The 21,537-nt window shown below is 37.2% G+C and overlaps 2 protein-coding genes across 2 annotated transcripts; one reads left to right on the top strand and one right to left on the bottom strand.

Annotated features, from left to right (window-relative positions):
- Window positions 1-1,100: 1,100 nt before the first annotated feature.
- On the top strand, window positions 1,101-11,808 carry LOC137017384 (chromobox protein homolog 6-like). Its single transcript, XM_067381589.1, has 5 exons — window positions 1,101-1,249; window positions 3,627-3,670; window positions 3,758-3,823; window positions 4,197-4,263; window positions 6,298-11,808. Exons 1-5 carry the CDS (start codon window positions 1,181-1,183, stop codon window positions 7,549-7,551), a joined length of 1,500 nt encoding a protein of 499 aa, XP_067237690.1. The 5' UTR covers window positions 1,101-1,180; the 3' UTR covers window positions 7,552-11,808.
- An 837-nt stretch (window positions 11,809-12,645) lies between these two features.
- Window positions 12,646-17,017, bottom strand: LOC137017395 (E3 ubiquitin-protein ligase TRIM39-like). The gene is made up of 8 exons (XM_067381607.1): window positions 16,942-17,017; window positions 15,589-15,677; window positions 14,919-15,478; window positions 14,742-14,837; window positions 14,428-14,661; window positions 14,201-14,327; window positions 13,334-13,360; window positions 12,646-13,195 (listed from the first exon to the last, which is right to left on the bottom strand). Exons 2-8 carry the CDS (start codon window positions 15,656-15,658, stop codon window positions 12,648-12,650), a joined length of 1,662 nt encoding a protein of 553 aa, XP_067237708.1. The 5' UTR covers window positions 15,659-15,677; window positions 16,942-17,017; the 3' UTR covers window positions 12,646-12,647.
- Between the last annotated feature and the right edge of the window lie 4,520 nt (window positions 17,018-21,537).

Genomic DNA, 21,537 nt, shown 5'->3' with positions numbered 1-21,537 from the left:
TCACCAGCCATTACTCAAGTCTTTTGTGTCACATGATCCTTCAGAAATAACTGATATTCAGTTATTATTAAAGTTGGAAACAGTTGTGTTGCTTAATTTTTTTTTGGAAACGGTGATACTTTTTTCAGGATTCATTGATGAATAAATAGTAAAGAAAAAAAAACAGCATTTATTCAAAATAGAAATATTTTCTAACAATATAAATCTTTACTATCACTTTTTATCAATTTAACACATCCTTGCTGAAAAAAAGTATTAATTTCTTCCAAAAAAAGAAAAGAAGAAAAAAAAAAAACTTTTGTACAGTATTGTATAAAAAGATTTAATTTAAATAAATGCTACTCCTTTTTAGCTTTTTATTCATCAAAGAATCGTATCACGTTGTAAAAAAAAAAATATGAAGCAGCACAACATTTGTAATAAATCAGCATATTAGAATGATTTCTGAAGGATCATGTGACACTGAAGACTGGAGTAATGATGCTGAAAATTCAGCTACCATCACAGACAAATTATATTTTAAAGTATATAATAGTAAACCATTATTTTAAATTGTAATAATATTTCACAATATTATTGTTTTTTTCTGTATTTTTGATCAAATGAATGCAACCCTGGTGAGTAGAAGAGATTTCTTTCGAAAACATTAAAAATAGTGATGTTTCCAAACTTTTGAATGGTAGTGTATATAATTTATTATATTATTTATTATATTATTATTTATTACATTTATTATATTATTATTTATTATTATAATTAGTCGTGTCATTATTGATGACGGTGAAAATTTAATATGATAAAATAAAAAAAACTATAAATATAAAGTATCAATATTTGGATGGATGGATGGATGGATGGATGGATGGATAGATGGATAGATGGATAGATGGATAGATGGATAGATGGATAGATAGATAGATAGATAGATAGATAAGCATTATTAGTTGTATTAGCATTAATAATAATAATAATAATAATACCCATGTCAACAAAACCATTGTTCTTCCTTTCCAGTTCCCCCCCGCCAGTTTGAACTCGATCAGAGTACCCTCCTTGTATGGGCCGCATTGTCAGAGGCGCGCGGGCGCATGTGTGTGTTTTGTGTTTGGTTCACTCCTCCACGGCGCAGGATCTTTCCATCGCTTCCGCGGAAGAACCCGTCTCTGCTGTCCCACTAAAGATGGAGCTATCTGCGGCAGGCGACCGTGTGTTTGCCGCTGAGGCCATCCTAAAGCGCCGCGTCCGTAAGGTCAGTCTGTTTATTAAAACTCATTTTATTTCCTTTCACTGCGGCCTACAGACGCACTAAACTTCAGCCCTGCAGTGCACTGAACTGCATTAGAGCACCATGCTTTCTATGCAACCATAAAACCGCTCGAGTTAAGCGTATTACGCGCATTTGTGTATGCATTCATGCACAACTAACTGTACTGAGTTGCTTGATTTTGAGCTCAGGGTACTGTGTATGTTTGTTTAGGTTGGAGTGGCGCCAGTTGGAGCTGGTGCTGTTAGCGCGTTAGCTTTTTTTGTGTCTACTCGGAGTGCAAATTTTTGACAAAGGCCGGTTCGTCTGACACCCCATCGACACTGCAGGCGTGCGGAATGATGCGACGCGAGTCACGCGACGCTACAAAACTGGAACGCTAGCGCTGTAGCCTAAACAACGGGACTGTTTACATTGCGCTGAAATCAATCAAACACTATACATTTGTACAGTTTGGGTCATTTATAAAGGAATATTTGCGGTCTGTATCGGTGGCGTCGCGTCGCGTAGCAACCACTAGTTTTTACGTTCAAGACTCTGTTTGTTTTTGTTTTCTGTATAGCAGGTTACATTTTGGTTGTCAAATCACCAACATATCCTGATAGTTAAAAATATGAACGAACTTTGCATATGGTGTTACAATACGCATGAGCATACATTTGATTACTGAATGGACATCTTTTAATCGTTAATTTATGGGGTAGCCTAATGAGAATATAAAGGTGCAATATGTAATATTTTTGTAGAAAAATAGGCAAAAACCACAAGGCCAGTGTTATATATTTTGTTGAGTACTTACAATATACAAAATGTTTCCAACTATTTGTAAATCGTAAGAAAATTGCAATTTTAACCAAGGCTCCGGGACGTGTGAGGAGTCGCCTGTCAATTGCGTCATACCCGCGATACCCTCGGTTTCCGGTTTTATTTTGTAGAAACCATGGAAACACCAAAGATGCTTTAATATATTACATGTTTTAATAGACAAGGGAACAACTGTTTTGATATATTTATAGATAGAAAACGAATTGTTGTTATATAGTTCAACACGTTTAGTCTTATTGTTTAAATCAAATTTTCTTGATTTTTTGCGAGTACCATGCTTTACCATGCCTCAGAGAAAAAAACTATTTTGTCAAATAGTTAACATAGCATAATCAGATGTAGCTTTATTTTTAGTAACAGTAATACAGAATTTTCTCCATCATACGTTTTAAAATGAATTGCATGCCATTTATCAACACAAGACATCCAGCATTTAATATGATATTTTAAAATCCATCAATCTTACTGCAGTGTGTCTCGAACAAGTGTCTCACAGCAGCCGCCGAGCAAGCGCACAGAGTAACGTTATAACATTTTCAACACACTCAAATGTATCTAATATGATAAACAGAGCTGTGTTACCTCACACTCATGACCTGAAAAAGCGGAAGGCGACTGTGTCATAATAAAAGTCCCGATGCTCATGAGGCGTGTGTTAAGCAATCGCTCCAGAGGCCTCGTTCAGCTCTACAACACTCAGTCCTGCTCTGCTTCATACTACAGTAACGTTAATAATCGCATCCATGAACATGATTTCTTCCCGAGTCCAATCCCTATTCTTTTCCACCGGCTGTGAGGTGAAGACCACATGTCCCAAGATTCCTCGCTCAAACTTGGCGTCATCAAGCTACACCTTTGTTTTGAATAGGCCTCTAGCGGACAGAAAATATTACATATTGCTCCCTTAAGAGTCATGCCTGACCTGTACGAAAATGAACCATGGTTTTACTACAAATAAAACAAAAAAAACAAAGTTATTCCATAGTTTTTATGAGTCTTTGCTTTTCCATCTAATGGATGTGAATGTGAACTGGGGCTATCAAGTTCCAGCAAATAAAGCATAAAATATCTTAAAAGTGGTCCATGTGACTATATTCAAAGTCTTAAAATAGCTTTGTCATATGGACAACTTCCACTCGTCTCTAAATAGGACAAGCATTTTAAATGATGGATTAATAAATATGGGCTACTACTTTTGATTTACAGTGCTTTAAAAATATATGGAAAATCATCTGTATATTCAATTCAATTCACATTTATTCGTATAGCGCTTTTCACGATACATATCGTTTCAAAGCAGCTTTACAAAGAAAGCATGTCAACATTACAATTTAGAGAATACAGTTAGCTAGTAATGTAATAATTTAGGCATTTAATTTACAATCACTAGGACAAACTGAGTAAAGATTCTTTAAAAAAATACACTGATGGGTTACACTGAAAAATAACAGCATGTGGGATTATAATGGCATGAAGGAGAGTAAATAAGGAAAGATATCTTTCAGAAATGTTGGGGACTGATTTGTCTTTTCCATAGGGACGGATGGAGTACCTAGTGAAATGGAAAGGATGGGCAATAAAGTGAGTGAACTGAAATATGATTCATTAGTTAAGCTTGTGTGTATATAAAAGAGGTGGTGGATGTTAAATGATCTGTATATTTTTCAGGTATAGCACATGGGAACCTGAGGAAAACATCTTAGATGAACGTCTCGTTGCAGCGTTTGAACAAAAGTGAGTGTTATTGTGTATTGTTGTTAATGATTCTCCCCTGATTAACAGTTTGAAAAGAAATAGGCAAGTTACGAAATGTTAGCTTCTCATGCGATCATGAGCGTTAAATACGTTTGTGACCGTTGATGCTTCTATTTGAAGTGGTCTCCTTGAGTCAAAGCTAGACAGGCTCTTTCCTGCATACCCACAGGAAGCAGTCATCTCTATCCACATCACATGAATACTTGAGTCACACATCTAAAGTAAAACTTTTGTAGTCATGCTTTGTGCTCAGAGGTACTTTGTTCTTCAAAAAGCACAAACTGGCACAACCATTCAGCATATAAGCACAAACACTGACATAACCCTTTGAACAACTCATCTTTTTACTCAGAGAGCGAGAGCAAGAGATGTACGGACCTAAAAAGAGAGGCCCGAAACCTAAAACGCTGCTTTTAAAGGTATGTCAGCAATACCAACTAACATGGAAATAAATGTGTTTTGTGGTGTTCAAAGTCATTTAGTGAATTTGTTTTGGAAATATGCTTTTAAAATATTTCAAGGGTTTGTTCACCCCAAAAATGAGAACTGTCATTATTTACTTACTCTCATGTTCCAAACCCATAAAACTTTGTCTTTGAAATACAAATGAAGATATTTTTAATGAAACTGGAGAGATTTCTGTCCCTCCATTATAAGTCAAAAACATGAATTTGATGCTTCAAAAGGGTCATAAAAACATTGTAAAAGAATTTTATGTAAATCGAGCGGTTTAAAGTCATCTGAAGACATGCTTGCTTTATGATGAATGCTTTTAATTTAGGCTTTTATTCACATATAAATATTGATCAATGCATGTACATAGCGCATCAGATATGATAAATTGGGAGTTGTAAATAAAACAGATTATTATGCATTTTAAAAGAGAATACTATTTCTTTTAAATAAATTGTGAAATTTACTGCCAATTTCTACATGAAAATTGTTTCTACACCAAATATTTTCAGCGCACTTGCTTTACATGCCAGATCAAACTCATTGGTTGGGACAGAAATCTCTTGGCCTACATTGACAGCAAGATAATTAACACTTTCAAAAGGTACTACAACATATTTAAATCAGTTCATGTGACTACAGAGGTTTAACCTTAATATGTGCGCCAAAAAAACAAAATAATGACTTTTCAACAATATCTAGTGGTGGGCGATTTCAAAACACTGCTTCGAATCTTTTGTTTCGAATCAGTGATTCAGAGCGCCAGAGTCACGTGATTTCAGCAGTTTGACGTGATTTGAATCACTGATTCGAAACAAAAGATTCGAAGCAGTGTTTTGAAATCGGTTGTCACTATAAATTGTTGAATAAAGTAATTATTTTGTTTTTTTTGGTGCACAAAAAGTATTCTCGTTGCTTTATAATATCAAGGTAGAACCACTGTAGTCACTTGAACTGTTTTAAATATGTTTTACTAGCTTTCTGGGCGTTTGAAAGTGTAATAGGGCTGCACGATATATCGAAATCGCAGTGTGTGCATTCGCGATAGTCACATCGCAGGATGTGGGATGTCTAGTATAGGGATCGCCATAGGGACACCACGGTTCAAAACGCACGTGATTCTCTGATTAATTGCAAAGTTTGACCATCATACAATGAAAGTTTATCATTTGAATGTGATTTAGGTCCTGTCAGTTTAAACATTCAGGAGTTTTCTCCCGCATCTGAACAGACACATAAATGAAAACACTTGTCAAAAGGCACGTAAAAGATCCTTGTAAACACAATTGATTATGGCTTAGGTTAATGAAACAAATGAGAAAGAAAACCGAATGTGTAACAGTAATATGTATCCGCGCCGCGCATTCGTTCTTAAAGTGACAGAAGCCCCTGCCGCTTTCTGTGTCATGAATGTTAATCAAACAACAAAAGACAAAGAGAAAAATCACTTTTGTAGTTTTAACACAGGTTAATTATGTTTAATTTATACAGTGAGACTATGCAATATTATTTTACATTTGATTATTCAATTTCTCTACCTGAATACTGTTACTTACCTGGAAAATATAAAGCACTATTTATTTAATTTGTATCTTTGTTCTATTATATTTATCTATGCTTGTAATTTGTTCATTATTTTCTATGTTTATTCACTCACCCCAATCATTCTAGAATGAGTAATTCTTTCCAAATAGAGCTATTCAAGTCATCTGGTGAATTATTTTTTCATATCGCAATATATATCGCAGAAAAACAAAATATCGCAATGTCAGTTTTTTCCAATATCGTGTAGCCCTAAAGTGTAAATTAACTTGCTGTCTATGGAGGCCTCACTAAGCCGTCGGATATCAAAAATATGTTAATTTGTGTTCTGAAGATGAACGAAGGTCTTACAGGTGTGGAACGACATGAGGGTGAGTAATTAATGACAGAATTAAAATTTTTGGGTGAACTAACTCTTTAAAAAGTGAATAATTTTCGACTCTTTCCCAATTATTTAGTCAAGAGCACAGGCTGCAGAGACTTCCCCAAGAGTCCCGGAGTTCAAGCATAGTCGTCCTCAGCCGCATTCCAAGCCTCCTCCACCCTCAGCTGCACCGTCCTACACCCCAACTGCCCCATCTAATGCTAAACTGCAGTCGGGCGCTGCTCAGCCCAAACTGAAAAAAGACATTCACCGCTGCCATCGCATGGCACGTCGCCCCTTGCCCCGCCCGGATCAAACAGTCGGTCCCTCTGGTCCTTTTTCGTCCCGTCCGACAGTCAGTCCATTCTCGGAAACGGTCCGTATTCTCAATCGAAAAGTCAAACCCAGGGAAGTGAAGAAGGGACGGGTTATTCTGAACCTCAAAGTGGTTGACAAGGCGGGGAATGGCGGAGTTGCTAATAGTAGAAGGACACACATGCCCGCTGCCCAGCAGTCCCATTTTGGGCGGCAGAAAATTCCATCCCGGAATAGAGTGATTGGTAAAAACAGGCGGTTTGGAGAAGTGTCCTACCGAGGAATCCAGTCCCCAATTAGAAGTTCTGGGTTTCCAGTTTTCGGAAAACTCTTCGATTCTCACTCTCTGAACAATGCAGAGAACCAGACTCAAAGCGGAGAGAGTCGCAACAACACAAACAATCTCTCTTCCTCCAAAAGTTCAAAAGTCCTGGACGTTTCCAAAGGTCAGACTCTCAATGATGAACTGCCTCCGTCAAACTCGAGCTCGGAAGTTTCGGATGGCGAGCCACCCTCTCTGCGACAAACCCAATCCCAGCATTCCTCATTGCCACCCAAGACCTCTGCAACAAACAGCCAAGATCCTGCCCTTCACAAAGTGGGCGCTCAACCCGTGGCATCCAAAAACAGCTCGGGTCCTTCTGCTCTTCCATCCTCTCCTATGTTTTCCTCTTCCTCCTCAGCTTCATCATCTTCAGAAGACAACGAACACATCCTAGACCTTTCCGTACCTCATGAAATGGACAGGCGACTGCGGAGACGGCATCCCTTCTCTGGCCGTCGGTCGCTCAAGGTCCCGGAGGTTCCCGTGTCGGAGGAGCCATCGGAGGAAGAGGAAGATTTGGACTGGCATCCTGACATGACATCCCGATGTGCCAATGTGGTCGTTACGGACATCACAGCTAACCTCCTCACCGTAACCATCAAGGAGTTCTGTCACCCCCCGTCCGCTACCTCTCCTCCCTGCTACCCCAAAAATAAATCCGCTCAAAATGACACACAACAGCCAAAGCATCCCTCTAACAAAACATGAGTGCAGACGCCACAGATACGGCCTCCTCTAGCCTTCAAAAAGGGATGTTGGGAGGTTTGTTAGTAGATTGTTTACAGTTTCATCTGTCTGACGCTCATGCGAGCCTTTGTTAAGAGATGTGGCCAAGCTGTCCACTCTACAACACTGTGCCATGATTTTTATAACCATGAAACAATGTGTCGGGCGAAGGTTTTTTTGGATCACTGTGTTTAATCTGAATACATTGACTTTTCTCACCAATGAGAAAATATTTACTCAACAATGGCTTCTTCCAAGCAATTTACTTTATGGTATGTATTCCGTATATCATAACTGTATGTATGTATATACATACATACATCCATACATGCATGCTACCATTCAAAAGTTTGGGGTTTGTAAGATTTTAAATGTTTTTGAAACAAGTATCTTGTACAATATATAGTAAAAAAGTGATATTGAGAAATATTATTACAACAGTTTTCTATTTAAATATATTATAAATTGTAATTTATTCCTGTGATTTCAAAGCTGAATTTTCAGCATCATTACTCCAGGCTTCAGTGTCACATGATCCTTCAAAAGTCATTCTGATATAATGATTTGCTCAAGAAACATTTCTTATTATCAATATTGAAAACAGGTGTGCTGCTTAATATTTTTGTAAAAACTGTGAAGAAACTTTTTTTCAAGATTCTTTGATGAATAGAAAGTTCAAAAGAACAGCATTTATTTGAAATGAATTTGTTTTGTTTCAACTTAAAAGTCACTTTTAATCAATTTAATGCATCCTTGCTGAATAAAAGTATTAATTTCTGTTACAAATCCTACTGATCCCAAACTTTTGAATGTTTTACACACAGTATTGTATCTTCAAACTCAAACTGCAGCATTTTCGATCATTTCTGTGAGTGAATGTATTATGTATCGCATCAAAAACATTGAAATGTACTGTAAACCGCAATTGAGGGCTGAATTTAAAGACCTTTTTTGTTATATATTATATTCTAAGGATATTTTCGGAGTCCAAATTGATCAAAATATGAATAAGAATTCACTTTGGAGAGCAAGTAACCAGTTTTCCGATAATTTGTTAGGAATAGCAACATAATACATATTTTAAATGTAAGTGTAATGTAAGAACGGTAGTCTGAACCTCACCTCGAGTTTTTCTTATATTGTCCTAATAACTACAGTGAAAGTGGTGAGACCTTCCTGGCGTTAAACCACCAAAACATTATTTTTTTTGTGTGATTACCTGCAGTAACAGTTGCGAATATTCAAGAGAAAAACAACTAAATATATTGTCATAGCAACAAAATAAAATTGCTAGTATATTTCTTATATGAAAATATTTATGGCCATAAAAGTTCCTCAATTCACCTGTCATTGTGGCACAAAGTTAATTTTGGACCCTGGTTATTTTTTTATTTTTAGTTAGGCTCTGGCATGTGGCAGGATTCCTGACATGGGCACCTCCAGCTTTAAGGGTCCCCACAGCCAGTACATTCATAATGAAGCAGAATAACAACCATCAATGCCAAACTTGTATGTTTTATCTCAGTGTTTATGCCTGACGAGTGTTTATAGTGCTATCTTGCCCACATTACCTTTCACAGAGGTTCTCGGTAAACAGTTGTAAGAAAAGCTCAGGCAAGAGAAGGAGGGAGAATGAAGAATAGGAAGTTTTGTTGTAGCTAAGCTGAAATGCAGAGATAATTGCCAGAGATTCAACTACAGAAATCTGAGCCAGCAAGCCAGGTGTTCCTTCAATGCTTTTTCTAGATTTTTCCTCTTTAATTTAGCTCAGAATTTAAAAAACGGAGCAGTACTTGTATTGAAATCTAGATGATATTTGATGGACTCGTTCAATAAACCTTAACTATTATTTAATGACTAGTGTATTCATGTTAATATTGTTTTATTTTTGCCTTTTTAAAGACATTTGTTCAGCTATTTTGTTTCTCACTGAAGTGTTCTTCTGTAGTAGAGACTCTAAATGCTCTGCAAAAAGCTTTGGCAGACAATAAGTTCATCTTTCGCTCTCACTTGGAGTGCTAGGAATCACTTTAAGATCATTTAGTTCTCTATTTATGATCAGGGATGGAAAAATCCTAACAGAGAGAGTGCATAGTCTGTGACTATTTGCTTAGACTTTGGAGAAGGGCATTCTGGGAAAAGCCAGTTTTGATCTTGCCCTGACGTGGTTGGAACGGTCTCTACCCTCGAGTTTTAATGAGAACTGAAGTTTAAACCTCTTGAGCTTCGGTCTTGATGCAAACCAGTGTTAGTTTTTAAATATGAAAAGGCACAGGCGAAACACACTGGCCTGATGAAGTGGATGGTGATGTCATTGATATGGAAACTTTTGCTGTGGCCAAATACAATGTTTAGAGTTTTGCTTTGGGTCATAAAATGAGCTCATAATGCAGTTTCCCTTACGTTCTTGGCGTGCCTTGTTCTTAATGTCCAACAAGCCTTTAATATACCGTATTTAAAAGCTGAGACTTGATTGATTGACTCGAAAGTGAATCACCTAAAGCGCCATTCTAGATTACCTTTAATTAACCTAACATAGGTTAGTAATAATTTACATAATGTAATAATTTACATAATGTTACTACATACAATTGCGGTTCTCCAATGTGTATTGTCTTTATTGTGGATTGCTTTTCGGCTTTGTTTTATTGCTTTTGAATTTCCATTTGTCATCAGCGATGAAGCACTTAGTCCTGCTTTCTGCAGCTTTGTGGTTTTCTCCAACATTGTTGGTCCTAAATCTCTAATATTTGCTGCAAACACTGGATATTCTGACCCCTGCGGCCTCCCCTGTAATCCCACTTACCCAGCACTTCAAGACTTGTGCTCAGGGAGGGGATGAGAATCAAGATTTCCTCTCAAAATCCCCATCCAGTTCACGGCTTATCCCACTGAATCCTGACTCTCATAATTCCTCCACATGTGTTGACGGTTTATCTCAAACCTCCATGATGAGGATGATTTAAGGACACATTCTCTCGTTGACCTGTAAAGAAATAGATTTTTATTGTAATGGAGTTGTTTTGTTCAGCCATATTGTTTGTTCAGCCATATATATATATATATATTTTTCAAATGGCAAATTTGAGGAATTGCAAACTCCTCGGCACTTAGAATGCATGTTTTCTTGTCTTATTTAAAAAGATTAAACGGTAATGCACTCGTGCCTTTGAGCAAAGGAAGATTTTTTTGAATATGGAAATATTTTCAAAAGGATCATGCATAGCTCTTTTTTTTTTTTGTGATTCTTTTGAAGGATGTTTGAATATATGGAATTGGCTTTAGTTCTGGTTTCATATACTTCTGAATGAACGTCTTTTCCGATTCTTTTATATACAAAACATACATATGTTACCTTGACAAAGCCAGCACTAGTATCCTGTACACACTTAGGTTAACTCCTAATAGGGCGTTCAAGCTACATCCTACATACAGTCCTTCAGGCTGTTCTCACTTCTTTTCTAACTGATTGGACTTCCTTTCCCAGATTTCCCAGCAAAGTTTCTCAGTGTAATTCCTGAGCTTTCAAGCTATGTCAACCAGACATCTTAGAATCGGCTACTAGTGGCCTAGCTGCATAAGACTTGAACTTCAAATGTTCAGGCTCAACGTTCTCCAGCCAGCATTCTTATTTACATTTGCTGTTTTGTGCAACCAGGTCTGTGTCGTTAGCTGAGTTAGCAGAGTTGAGCACACACAACATGTGCAAATCATTAATGCCCTGACTGTTTGAGAACAAGCCCTTAAACTGTGTTCAGGAGATCAGCTCCACACTGATGCACTGTGTAATTTCTCAACCATTCTGTGTAGACATTTTTCTGGCTACAGTAGTGAATTTGTGTGTGTGTGTGTGCGTGTAAGAGAGAGAGAGAGAAAAGGGAATGCATTCTTCTTTACCTGTATAATAAGTGCTGGAATTTGACACTCCATCTCATTTCAACAATGTGGGAACCTTTTGGGGTCCCCCTTTCAGTCTGAAAGCTTGTTAGCCAATTTTATTTATTGATTTGATTTTTTGTTGTAAATATTAACTTTATGCTTATTTTTATTTTGTAATGGCCATAGCAGAATAATAATTATTTTTCATTGCTTTGATTATGTATTGTGTACAGATTTGTAACTGAAGTGTTGAAAATGATGGTCATTTTTGTATCGTCTTTGAAGTAGAAGTGTAGCTAAGCTCACTGGCCCTGTTTTAATAAAGGAATTGCATTTGTGATTTTGCAAATGATGTGTTATGTGTAGTTTTTAATGTGATGGTATCGCATCCTATTCAGTATGTCATTTTTCACTGATATTTTCAGTATTTTCGTAATTTTGGATACACTTTAAAAACCACTTAAGTCTCAGTAATGTCACCAGCATCAATGCGGTGTTCATTTGTGTATACTGATTGTCAATACAAACTAATGCAGTTAACAAGTGTACCTCAGGGAAAAGATGTGGAAGGTAAATCTTATGTGTGTGTTTTGTAGTTCTGCTTACCAGACATTGTTTCACTTAATTCAAGGTCTTTATGTATACTCTGTAAATTAATCTCATGTAATCAACACAGGTGTAACATTTACATTTCACATTCATAATGGAAGGTGGGTATAAAGAAACATACTACAAATTCATATTATACAAGTTAATTCCTAAAATTTGATTGGCTGAGCACAGTTCTAAGATATAAAAGCACTGAGATGTTTAAGTGTTTGAATTATTCCACTTGTTTGTGTTCACAGTGTTACAGATTGTGTGTGGTTGCAAGTTCTGTCCCTCTGCTCCACTCCTATATGCTGTTACAGTCCGGCTTACAGTCTGTGTTACTTGATGACATTTATGGCTGGATGTTTTGGCTTCTTTTAGAACTCAATATTAACTTCTTGTGAATTGAACTGTTGTATAAACAAAATCACAATCATGTGGTTGGTCTGAATGTCAGAACGGCATCCGTGACCCTCATGCCTACAGACAAATCTCAGATTCAGAACAACAGCGCTCTTGTGATATTTCTCAAATGTTATTTTTTATTTGCAATTCTGATTTTTATAAAAGTTTGCTTTTTCATATTGTTTTTCATATGTTGTGTACATTCATTTATTGTAATTGACAGGTGAGATGATCAGTGGGGCTGAGTTTTTACCATCTTTGTTTAGTGATGGGCAAAAATATGGATAGAGTTTCTCAGTGAAGGTCTGGCCGGTGAAAGAGTAGATATGGGACTTTGACTCCACGTCATAAAAGGAGACAAGACCTTCCTCATAATCCACGAACACCCCCACCTTCTGGGGCTTCACTCTCACAGAGAGAAAACATAAGGGATTTGCAAGTGCCTTGTATTCCTTTCCATTCCTCAGCCATATAGCCCAGTATCCATCCTGAGGTGTCAGTGTGATGTCCCCTTTCCTTATGACAGATTCTCTGGCCACTCCTAAATTCCATTCAGTCTTGTTCGTCACCTGTACCTCAAAATAAAATCTCCCTGAAGAGAATCCCTCCTTCCCTAGTACAAAGATGCAATAATCAAATCTCTCCGGGTTATCTGGGACATTGCGCTTAGTGTCTCCATGACTCACTTGTTTTCCATCATCAGACAGGATGAGTTTAGGATGAGCTGTATCAGGATCCAGAGTAACATCCACTGCAGGAGAGATCCAAGAATATGAATCACATATTCAGATTTTGATGTATTTCAAGTGTTTAGTGTAAAGTTAATGTTATGTATTTAAACTATTATTGTTTGTGAAAGTGAGAGATCTGTGCATATCACACACTGTACCTGCATATAAGTGCATCTTCTTAAACTCTATGGAGACAAATAATGATAAAAAGATGATCAGTTCTACATGATTTTTTAAAAAAAATTTAGGCTTTACGTTATATTTAAGGGGGGACACTACAGGGCAAAAACACTTTTTTCATACACCTGTCAATTTTGAGATTTTGCACTTTCTGGCTTATAGTGTTTTTTTGGACTGGTGGAAAGAAAACATCCGAACTACACTTTTAAGTGTACATTTTATAGCACTTTATCTATTTGTGTCTGTAGATTTCAATTACAGTGTATATCTTTAAAGGCCGTTTTCGCAAAATCACTTTTTTCTCCTGCTTTGAGTCAGAAATCTCCACGTCAGCAGAACTTACATACACCAAACTTTAGTTTTATTCATATCTATTTTCTGGTTTTAACAGAGGGATATGTTGATATATAATTTGCCTGATTTTATACAACATTTTATTTCTAAAAAAAAAAAAAAATGGTGAAAATTATTTTTTTTCTGGCTGTTGACAATATTTTCAGATTTTATGGAGTGATAAAAATAGATATCCAAAAGAAAAGAATTTAGATTTTTTTTTTTCGGTGGAATATAGAAATTCCATAGATTCAAATACATAGATTTCTTTTTTCCACAGTAATTCTCTGAAGGAAATAAAGGGGGTAATGAAACTTAACAAGCTGTATGTCACAAATCCCAGTTGCAAAATTATAAAATATAATCAATTGGTCAAATGGAGAGTGTAAAAGTGTTAGTGTATACAGTATAAATGTGTGTGTGTTTGAACAAACAGTAGGGGATAGTGTTATCAAGAAGTTATGGGTTGGTTCATCTCTGAGGGAATGCAAGAACTGATAATATTCAGTTACCGGTTTCATCTAGAGTCTGCTGCAGCTGAGTCAGAGCTGTCCTGAGGGTGTTCAGACTCACAGGAGTGTTAACACTGATATCAGGCCACTTCTTGATGACGAATGGGCTGCACAAGGATGGGTAAATCTACAGGAAAAGAAAGGAGAAAGCCCTTAAACATGGGGGACAGAGTTGCCCTGTGATGCTTTTTACATTTCCATCGAACATATAGACAGAGGACACTGACCTGTAGGAAATGAAGATGATCCTCAGTGTGTGAGAGCTGCTCCAGCTCAGTGTTTCTTAACTTTAGCTCAGTGATCTCCTGCTGCAGCTCTTTAATGAGTTTTTCTTCCTGTTTCTCTGCTGCTCTCTGCTTCTGCTCCATCATCTCCAGCAGCTCAGCCTGACACCGCTCAATAGAACGGATCATTCCCATAAAGAGCTCAATGCTCTCTTTTTTTTCTTTCTCTGTGTTTTGCTAATAAATAAATAAATAAACAAGATTCCATTTTTATTTGTACTTTAGCACCTTGCAAATGTCAGATTATTTAAACTCACTTTTCTGAGTTCTGCAGAGTGTTTGATGTCTTGAATCTTCTTCATTCTTTCCTGGATCATCTGCTGCACGTCTGTTTGTATCTTTGTCACTTGAGTCTATAGACACAGATAAACACACATTTTATCACTCATAGATTTATCATTTTATTAATGAAATATTATAATATTTGTTGTAACCCCTGCCTTCTTCTCCTCACTCTCCTCCTCCAGAGGAACAGTGTTGTGAGTCTTGTGGTCTCCATCAGTGCAGGACAGACACACACACGTCTGATCATCTCTACAGAACAGCTCCAGAGGTCTCTCGTGTTTCTGGCATAAATAGTCCTCCAGATTTTCTACAGCATTTATCAGTTTGTGTTTTTTTAATCGTGGGACTCTCTGATGAGGCTCCAGGTGAGTCTCGCAGTAAGAGCTCTGACACATCAGGCAGGACTTCAGGGCCTTCAGCTTTCTTTCATCGCAGATGTCACAGAGAACTTCAGATTTTTTCAGACAAAACTTTTCTTTAAAGAGTTGTATGACCTGCCTAAGCGCTGTGTTGATCTTGAGGTCGGGTCTTTTACTAAATGTTTCTTTACAGAGCGGACAGCAGCAGGTCTCACTCTTGTCCCAGCACTGGTTCAGGCAGCTCTTACAGAAGTTGTGTCCACAGGGGACGGTGACCGGATCGGTGAACACATCCAGACACACAGAACACTGAAGCTCCTCATTTAGAGGACCACTGGAGGAGGTCAGGTCTGAAAAGACGACAAATGTAGACAATATTGCTGTCATTTCTGGACACTAACTTCTGACAAAACTGATAAATCAGTCATTCACTTATTTACTCTGTTTCAGGGTTACTGACTTGTATGTAGCTCCATACTCTGTCTCCTGGCCACTCTATGTTTTGTTGATGTTGGTGAAGATTCTGCCATTGCTCCACTCTTCTTAGGTCTTTTCAGGAAGATGTCAAAACACACATTTTACAGTATGAATCATAGCTGTAACAACTGAGTTTAAAGGATTAGTTCTCTTTAAAATGAAAATTACCCCAATATTTACTCACCCTCAAACCATCCTAGGTGTATTTGACTCTCTTCTTTCTGATGAACACAATTGGAATTATATTAATAAATATCCTGCCGCATCCGAGCTTTGTAATAGCAGTGCACAGGACCAATGAGTATGAACTGAAGAAAGTGCTTCCATCCATCATAAACGTACTCCACACGGCTCTGGGGGGTTGATAAAGCCCTTCTGAAGTGAAACAATACGTTTGTGTAAGAAAAATATCCATATATAACAAATTGCAAAGTAGGCCTAATAACTAACTTCTGCCAGACCGTCTGTATTCAACTTACAAAAATTATAAAAAATATGGAAGGCGTACATAGCGTAAGCGTTTTGAACTGCGAGAGGTGTTACACTTCCTTCATAAGTTGAATACGAAGGCAGTCTGGTGGAAGCTAGATATTTTACTTTATAACATTAAATATGGATATTTTTCTTACACAAATTTCAGAAGTCCATTATTAACCCCCTGGAGCTGTGTGGAGTACATTTATGATGGATGAATGCACTTTTTTGAGCTTCATACTCGTTGGTCCCGTTTGCTGCCATTATAAATCTTAGATACATCAGGATATTTATTAATTTTTCAGATTGTGTTCAACAGAAAGAAGAAAGTCAATTACACCTACGATGGCTTGAGGGCGAGTGAAGCTTGGGGTAATTTTCATTTTACAGTGAACTAATCATTTAAAGAGCACAAATCAAGCACATTACCAAGGAATGAACAAAAAAGCAGTTATCTAAATAAGTGTTTTTGCTATTTATATTTTTATGAAATACAGGGCTTTCAGAGACCATAAAACATAGCTGCTTGATAGGCCTATCACCCAATATAAATATAAATCTGAAGACATGCATATAGATTTAGTATGTCTGCAGCTCATATAGGTACTTCCATGTACAAAATTACAGCATACACCAAACTTTACTTAGAAAACAATAAGATTTGTTTTAATAATAATCTGATAGCATTTCAATGCAGTAAATAAACAATATTTGGTGCATGACAAATAATGATTTTATTTTGAACCTTTCTTGCTCAACTTATCTCAGCTAGGCCATAATAAACCACTAAACTTCAAGAAACATTAGAAATCTTCCTTTCATTACAAGCATTATAAACATCTCCTATATTTCTGTCACGTACCTGTGAGTGAATATCTACATCTGTGTTCTATTTTAGAATGTCTACGATCTCTTGATTAAAGATTGTTGTCTGTCTAGTAGTTTCACTTTCAATGAAAGCTCTTCACCTGCAGTGATGTCATATAGCTCCTCCCATATGTTCTCATGCGACAGTCTGTATTGGAGTCCTCTGATGTCATTTTCACTACAATCGACAACTGAGACGCAAAATGTCGGCAGTTACATCTGTGAAACGAGAGAGCAGCACCGGTTTCGGTTTAAAGAGACATGAAATTAAAGAGTTTGAAGACATGAAGACATTTTGAGAAATTTCTCAGTGTTTTTTCCACACAAATGGAAGTCAATGCACTGTTATTTGGTTCACAAAGTTCTTCTTTCATGGCAAGAAAATCATTGGAACCTAACTTTTATAAACGTGTCTTAGAAAAAAAAATTCTGGTGTGCATCTTGAAACAAAACAAAACTGACATATGTCAGTGCAAGTTGCTTTCAGTTAAAACAGCTCAAACATGTTGTCTGGAACAAGGCTTAAAGGGTTAGTTCACCCAAAAATGAAAATTCTGAGTGGTTTAGTCCAAATTTTCTGAAGAGACATGATCACTTTATATGATGCACAGATTTAATTTAGGCAAGGCACATGTCAGATATGGTAAACGGAAGCTCAGTCATGCTTGCTCGATGTGCGAGAACCAATCAGGTTGATTCTTGTCTGTTACGCAGCTCATTTGAACCTCTACAAAAACCAATGAGGTGTGTGCTCATCACGTGAATTTGGTTGAGCATTCATATAGTTTTACTATCTCTTTATGAACTTTTTAAAGAGACAAAGATTTACAAAGATTCTCAGATTTCATTAAAAATATCTTCATTTGCGTTATAAAGATGAACAAAAGTCTTACAGGTTTGGAACTACATGACGGATGAGTAAATGATGAAAGAATTCTCATTTTTGGGTGAAATAACCCTTTAAGCCTTGTCTGAAACTGGGCTCACCCGTTAAAGGGTTAGTTCACCCAAAATTCGAATCATGATTCGACATGCTGATTCATAACTCTCCGAATCTTCATGAAGCAGTGTTTTGAAATCGGCCATCACTATATAAGTCATTATTTTGTTTTGTTTTTTGATGCACCAAAAAATATTCTCGTGGCTTTATAATATTAATATTGAACCACTGTACTCACATGAACTGATTTAAATATGTTTTTAGTACATTAATGGATCTTGAGAGAGGAAATGTCATTGCTGGCTATGCAGTCCTCACTGAGCCATATCGGATATCATCAAGAAATATCTTCATTTGTGTTCTGAAGATGAATGAAGGACTTACGGGTGTGGAACGACATGAGGTTGAGTAATTAATGACATTATTTTCATTTAACCCTTTAAATACTGTGATTTCCAGAGGGCTCTAATGTTACTGACCACTAGAGGGCAGCACTAAAACACTTCAAAAAGGAACAACAACGATCTGCTCCCTAAAGAGGAAAAGGTATTCTCCTGGCATTTTAAATAGTCAAGCAGAAACTTAATTTGTTCATAAAGAATTAGTAAAGTGTGCAGTGTAATGAAGTTATATCTGTTTTAGGCCATCTTATAGGGCAGTCTTTCAAGGTTGCATTGCATAACCTGCTATGCTACTAAATGTTGTTGTAAAATACTGTGAAATCCACTTGTCTTCTCAGGTGGTTTTTCTAGCCAGGCAGTGTCCTTCTTTAAGCTTTCTTACACAGCACAATCAGTCTTTCTGATTTAGAGCGACATATTCCATTCTTAGACTGGTGTCCCACTTTAGTTTTTAATGGAATCAGGAACAACCTACTATTCCCTCTCCTCTCTTTCTCTTACCTCTGATCTGTTGCACGTTTGTTAAAGTCACCATGAAATCAAAATGGACTTTTCTTTTTTTAATGGAATATTGCAGTACTATAAAATGACTTGTCTGTCCACAACATTTTGCAAAGTTATTCTCTTCTCTGATGACATGTTTACTGGCGCGAAGGTGGGGCAACCTGTCACTCACTTCACATCACAGCAATGGCAAACCACACCCATCCACAAGCCAATCAGTTGCTGGTGGACAAAATCAAGTTCCGCCCTACATTTTTTCTTGTTCAAGAAGCTAATTTTTCTCCCCTTTATGTTGACTTTAAAAACAGCAGCTGGCAACAAGCTCCAACACAATTAAATTCAGGCCTGAACATAAGGCAGTACTTGTGATCAATAAATCTTGAGAACATAATTTTAATCTCTCAACATACTAGGAATTTACTAATAAAGTTTATGGATGATTATGGCTGATCTTTTAAGTGGCAGAACAGGGAACGTGTGGTAGTGTGGGAGGAAACATTATTTTCCCAACATGAGAATTATGGTGGCAGCGAGAGGACAGGGTGACCAGATCATCTTTTCTGATTATGTAAACGGCAGTAACAGGATGAATTCATACACATATAGAAATCTCCTGTTCACTTTGATCCAATCCAACATCTGCAAAAACTCATTGAATGCAGCTTCATTATGCAATAACACCAACACAGTGCTATTTTAATCAAGGAGGTTTTGAAGTAAAAAATTGCTTTTGTTAAGCTACTCATGTCAGATGGATAAAAGAATCCTTAAACCTGACAGTCTGTCTTCAGTCACTGAATACAAATCATCTCTAATACAAAGTGGTTGGGAACTAAGAAAAAACAGCTAAAGGGAAGTCACCATCCACCATTTTTTACTTAAAGTTTGAAATAACCAAAAGCCTCCAGAAAGACAAAAATCCTCACATAAAACATGATCATTAGGGATTATTTGATATAAATCTGTGTTAATCTTCTGGCTTTGGACTGGGTCCTTTTAGGCACGATTTTCTCATCCTCCTCACGCGTGGTGTATGAGTGTGAGCGTGTGTGTGTGTGTGTGTGGAGGTGGATTACACATAAAAGGGTGACCCGGAGACTTGCTGTGAAATGATGAGGTCATGTTTATCCAGGACACTAATCTCCTCCTGTGCTCCTGATTTCATGCTTCACTGGGACCGTATGGGATCAGGGGGATTCCAAGGTTTCGACACTTACGGTACCTGTCTGGGATGCTCACAAATGAGGACAGGAAGAGGCATGCAAATATGTAGAACTTGTTTTTATTATAAGAATCATTTTATTAGCCCATTGCTGTTAGAAAGTCAGTATCGAAACATTTATATAAAACTTAAAGTTGACTTGCAAGCATATTTAAATTCTTCTTTTTATTCTTTTCTCTATTTCAAACCACTTAAACACTCCTTTTAAACTTTGTTTTGTGGATCATTTAAAGTCCCCCTGAAATCAAAATTTGAGTTTTTTAGATTTTATTATTAATATGTTAACCCTTAATGTTATATGAGATTGTGTGTTCCAAAACAACGACAAAATTTGCATTTAGGCGATATAAGCATTCAAATCTTACAGTCTCTCACTTCCGCTAAAATGGATCACGGATTTTTACGGCATCACATCGCACTTCAGCTTCTCATCAGATCTTCTGTCCAATCAAACGCTCTCTAGAATCTAAAGCATCCCGCCCCCCTACATTGACAATAAATGCTGAAGCTGAGGCTGAAATCCCTTGTTTACACATTTACTAGCTTCTACATGGTGAATGGCACATAGTGCACTATATAGGGGATAGGGAATGATTCAGACAGTGTAAATATGCTTTCCATTGAGGCGAATGACGTCTGGTTACACGTTAATGTCATGCGAACTGCCACAGTGTGCACACAGTCTGCTCCAGTCCAGAGACACGAGAGCACAGAGCGGATCATATTCGCGAGTCGGCGCAGACCACAAAACGTATCAGACCCATTTGAATTCTGCACAGAATGCTGTATTTTAAAGCGATATTGGAAGAGATTAGAAGGAGAAATGGTTAGAGAGTAACTGAGGTTTTACCAAGCTCAACAGCTTTGTTCGAGCTGTGACATAAACAAAATGCTACTGGCTATTTTAAAAAAGGGGAGGAGCTGTTCAATATGTCCCACCCTGTCTTCCTGTTTCAGTTTAAATTACGTCAACACATTGAATAATGCTGTGATTTCCAATAGGGCTGGGCGATATATCGCATGCGATTGTCACGCACATTTCGTCAGTAAAGCCGGTTCCCTGATTATTGTTAGTGAAACGTAGTTCACTGACAAGCCACGCAATATCGTGTTCATTATCGCAGATGAATCGCCTTCGATAATAAACGCAATATTGCGTAGCTTGTCAGTGATCTACGGCTCTGTCTATTAAATGCCGCTCCATTTGAAAGCAGGTGATGGCGATTTAGCGGTAATCAGGGAACCGGCTTTACTGACGAAATGCGCGTGACAATTGCATGCGATATATCGCCCAGCCATAATTTCCAAGGCACTTGGCCATCTATTTTTAGGTTTTGATCAACTTCTATAAGAAATGTTACAATGAAGTTTAAAAATCTGATATTGACCTACATTGAGAGAATATCGGGGTTATGCACAACAAACTTACGTATTCTGTAAAACAGGTTGCAGCGCTTCCGGTTGTGTAAATAAAGGCGCGAGCAAAGATGAGCATAACCATGTCCATAACATGCAGATTGATAT

The sequence above is a fragment of the Chanodichthys erythropterus genome, chromosome 3 (assembly GCF_024489055.1).
Source record: "Chanodichthys erythropterus isolate Z2021 chromosome 3, ASM2448905v1, whole genome shotgun sequence".
Classification (NCBI taxonomy): Eukaryota; Metazoa; Chordata; class Actinopteri; order Cypriniformes; family Xenocyprididae; genus Chanodichthys; species Chanodichthys erythropterus.
Note: the sequence above shows the minus strand (reverse complement) of the source record. Positions and strands in the feature narration are given on the sequence as shown.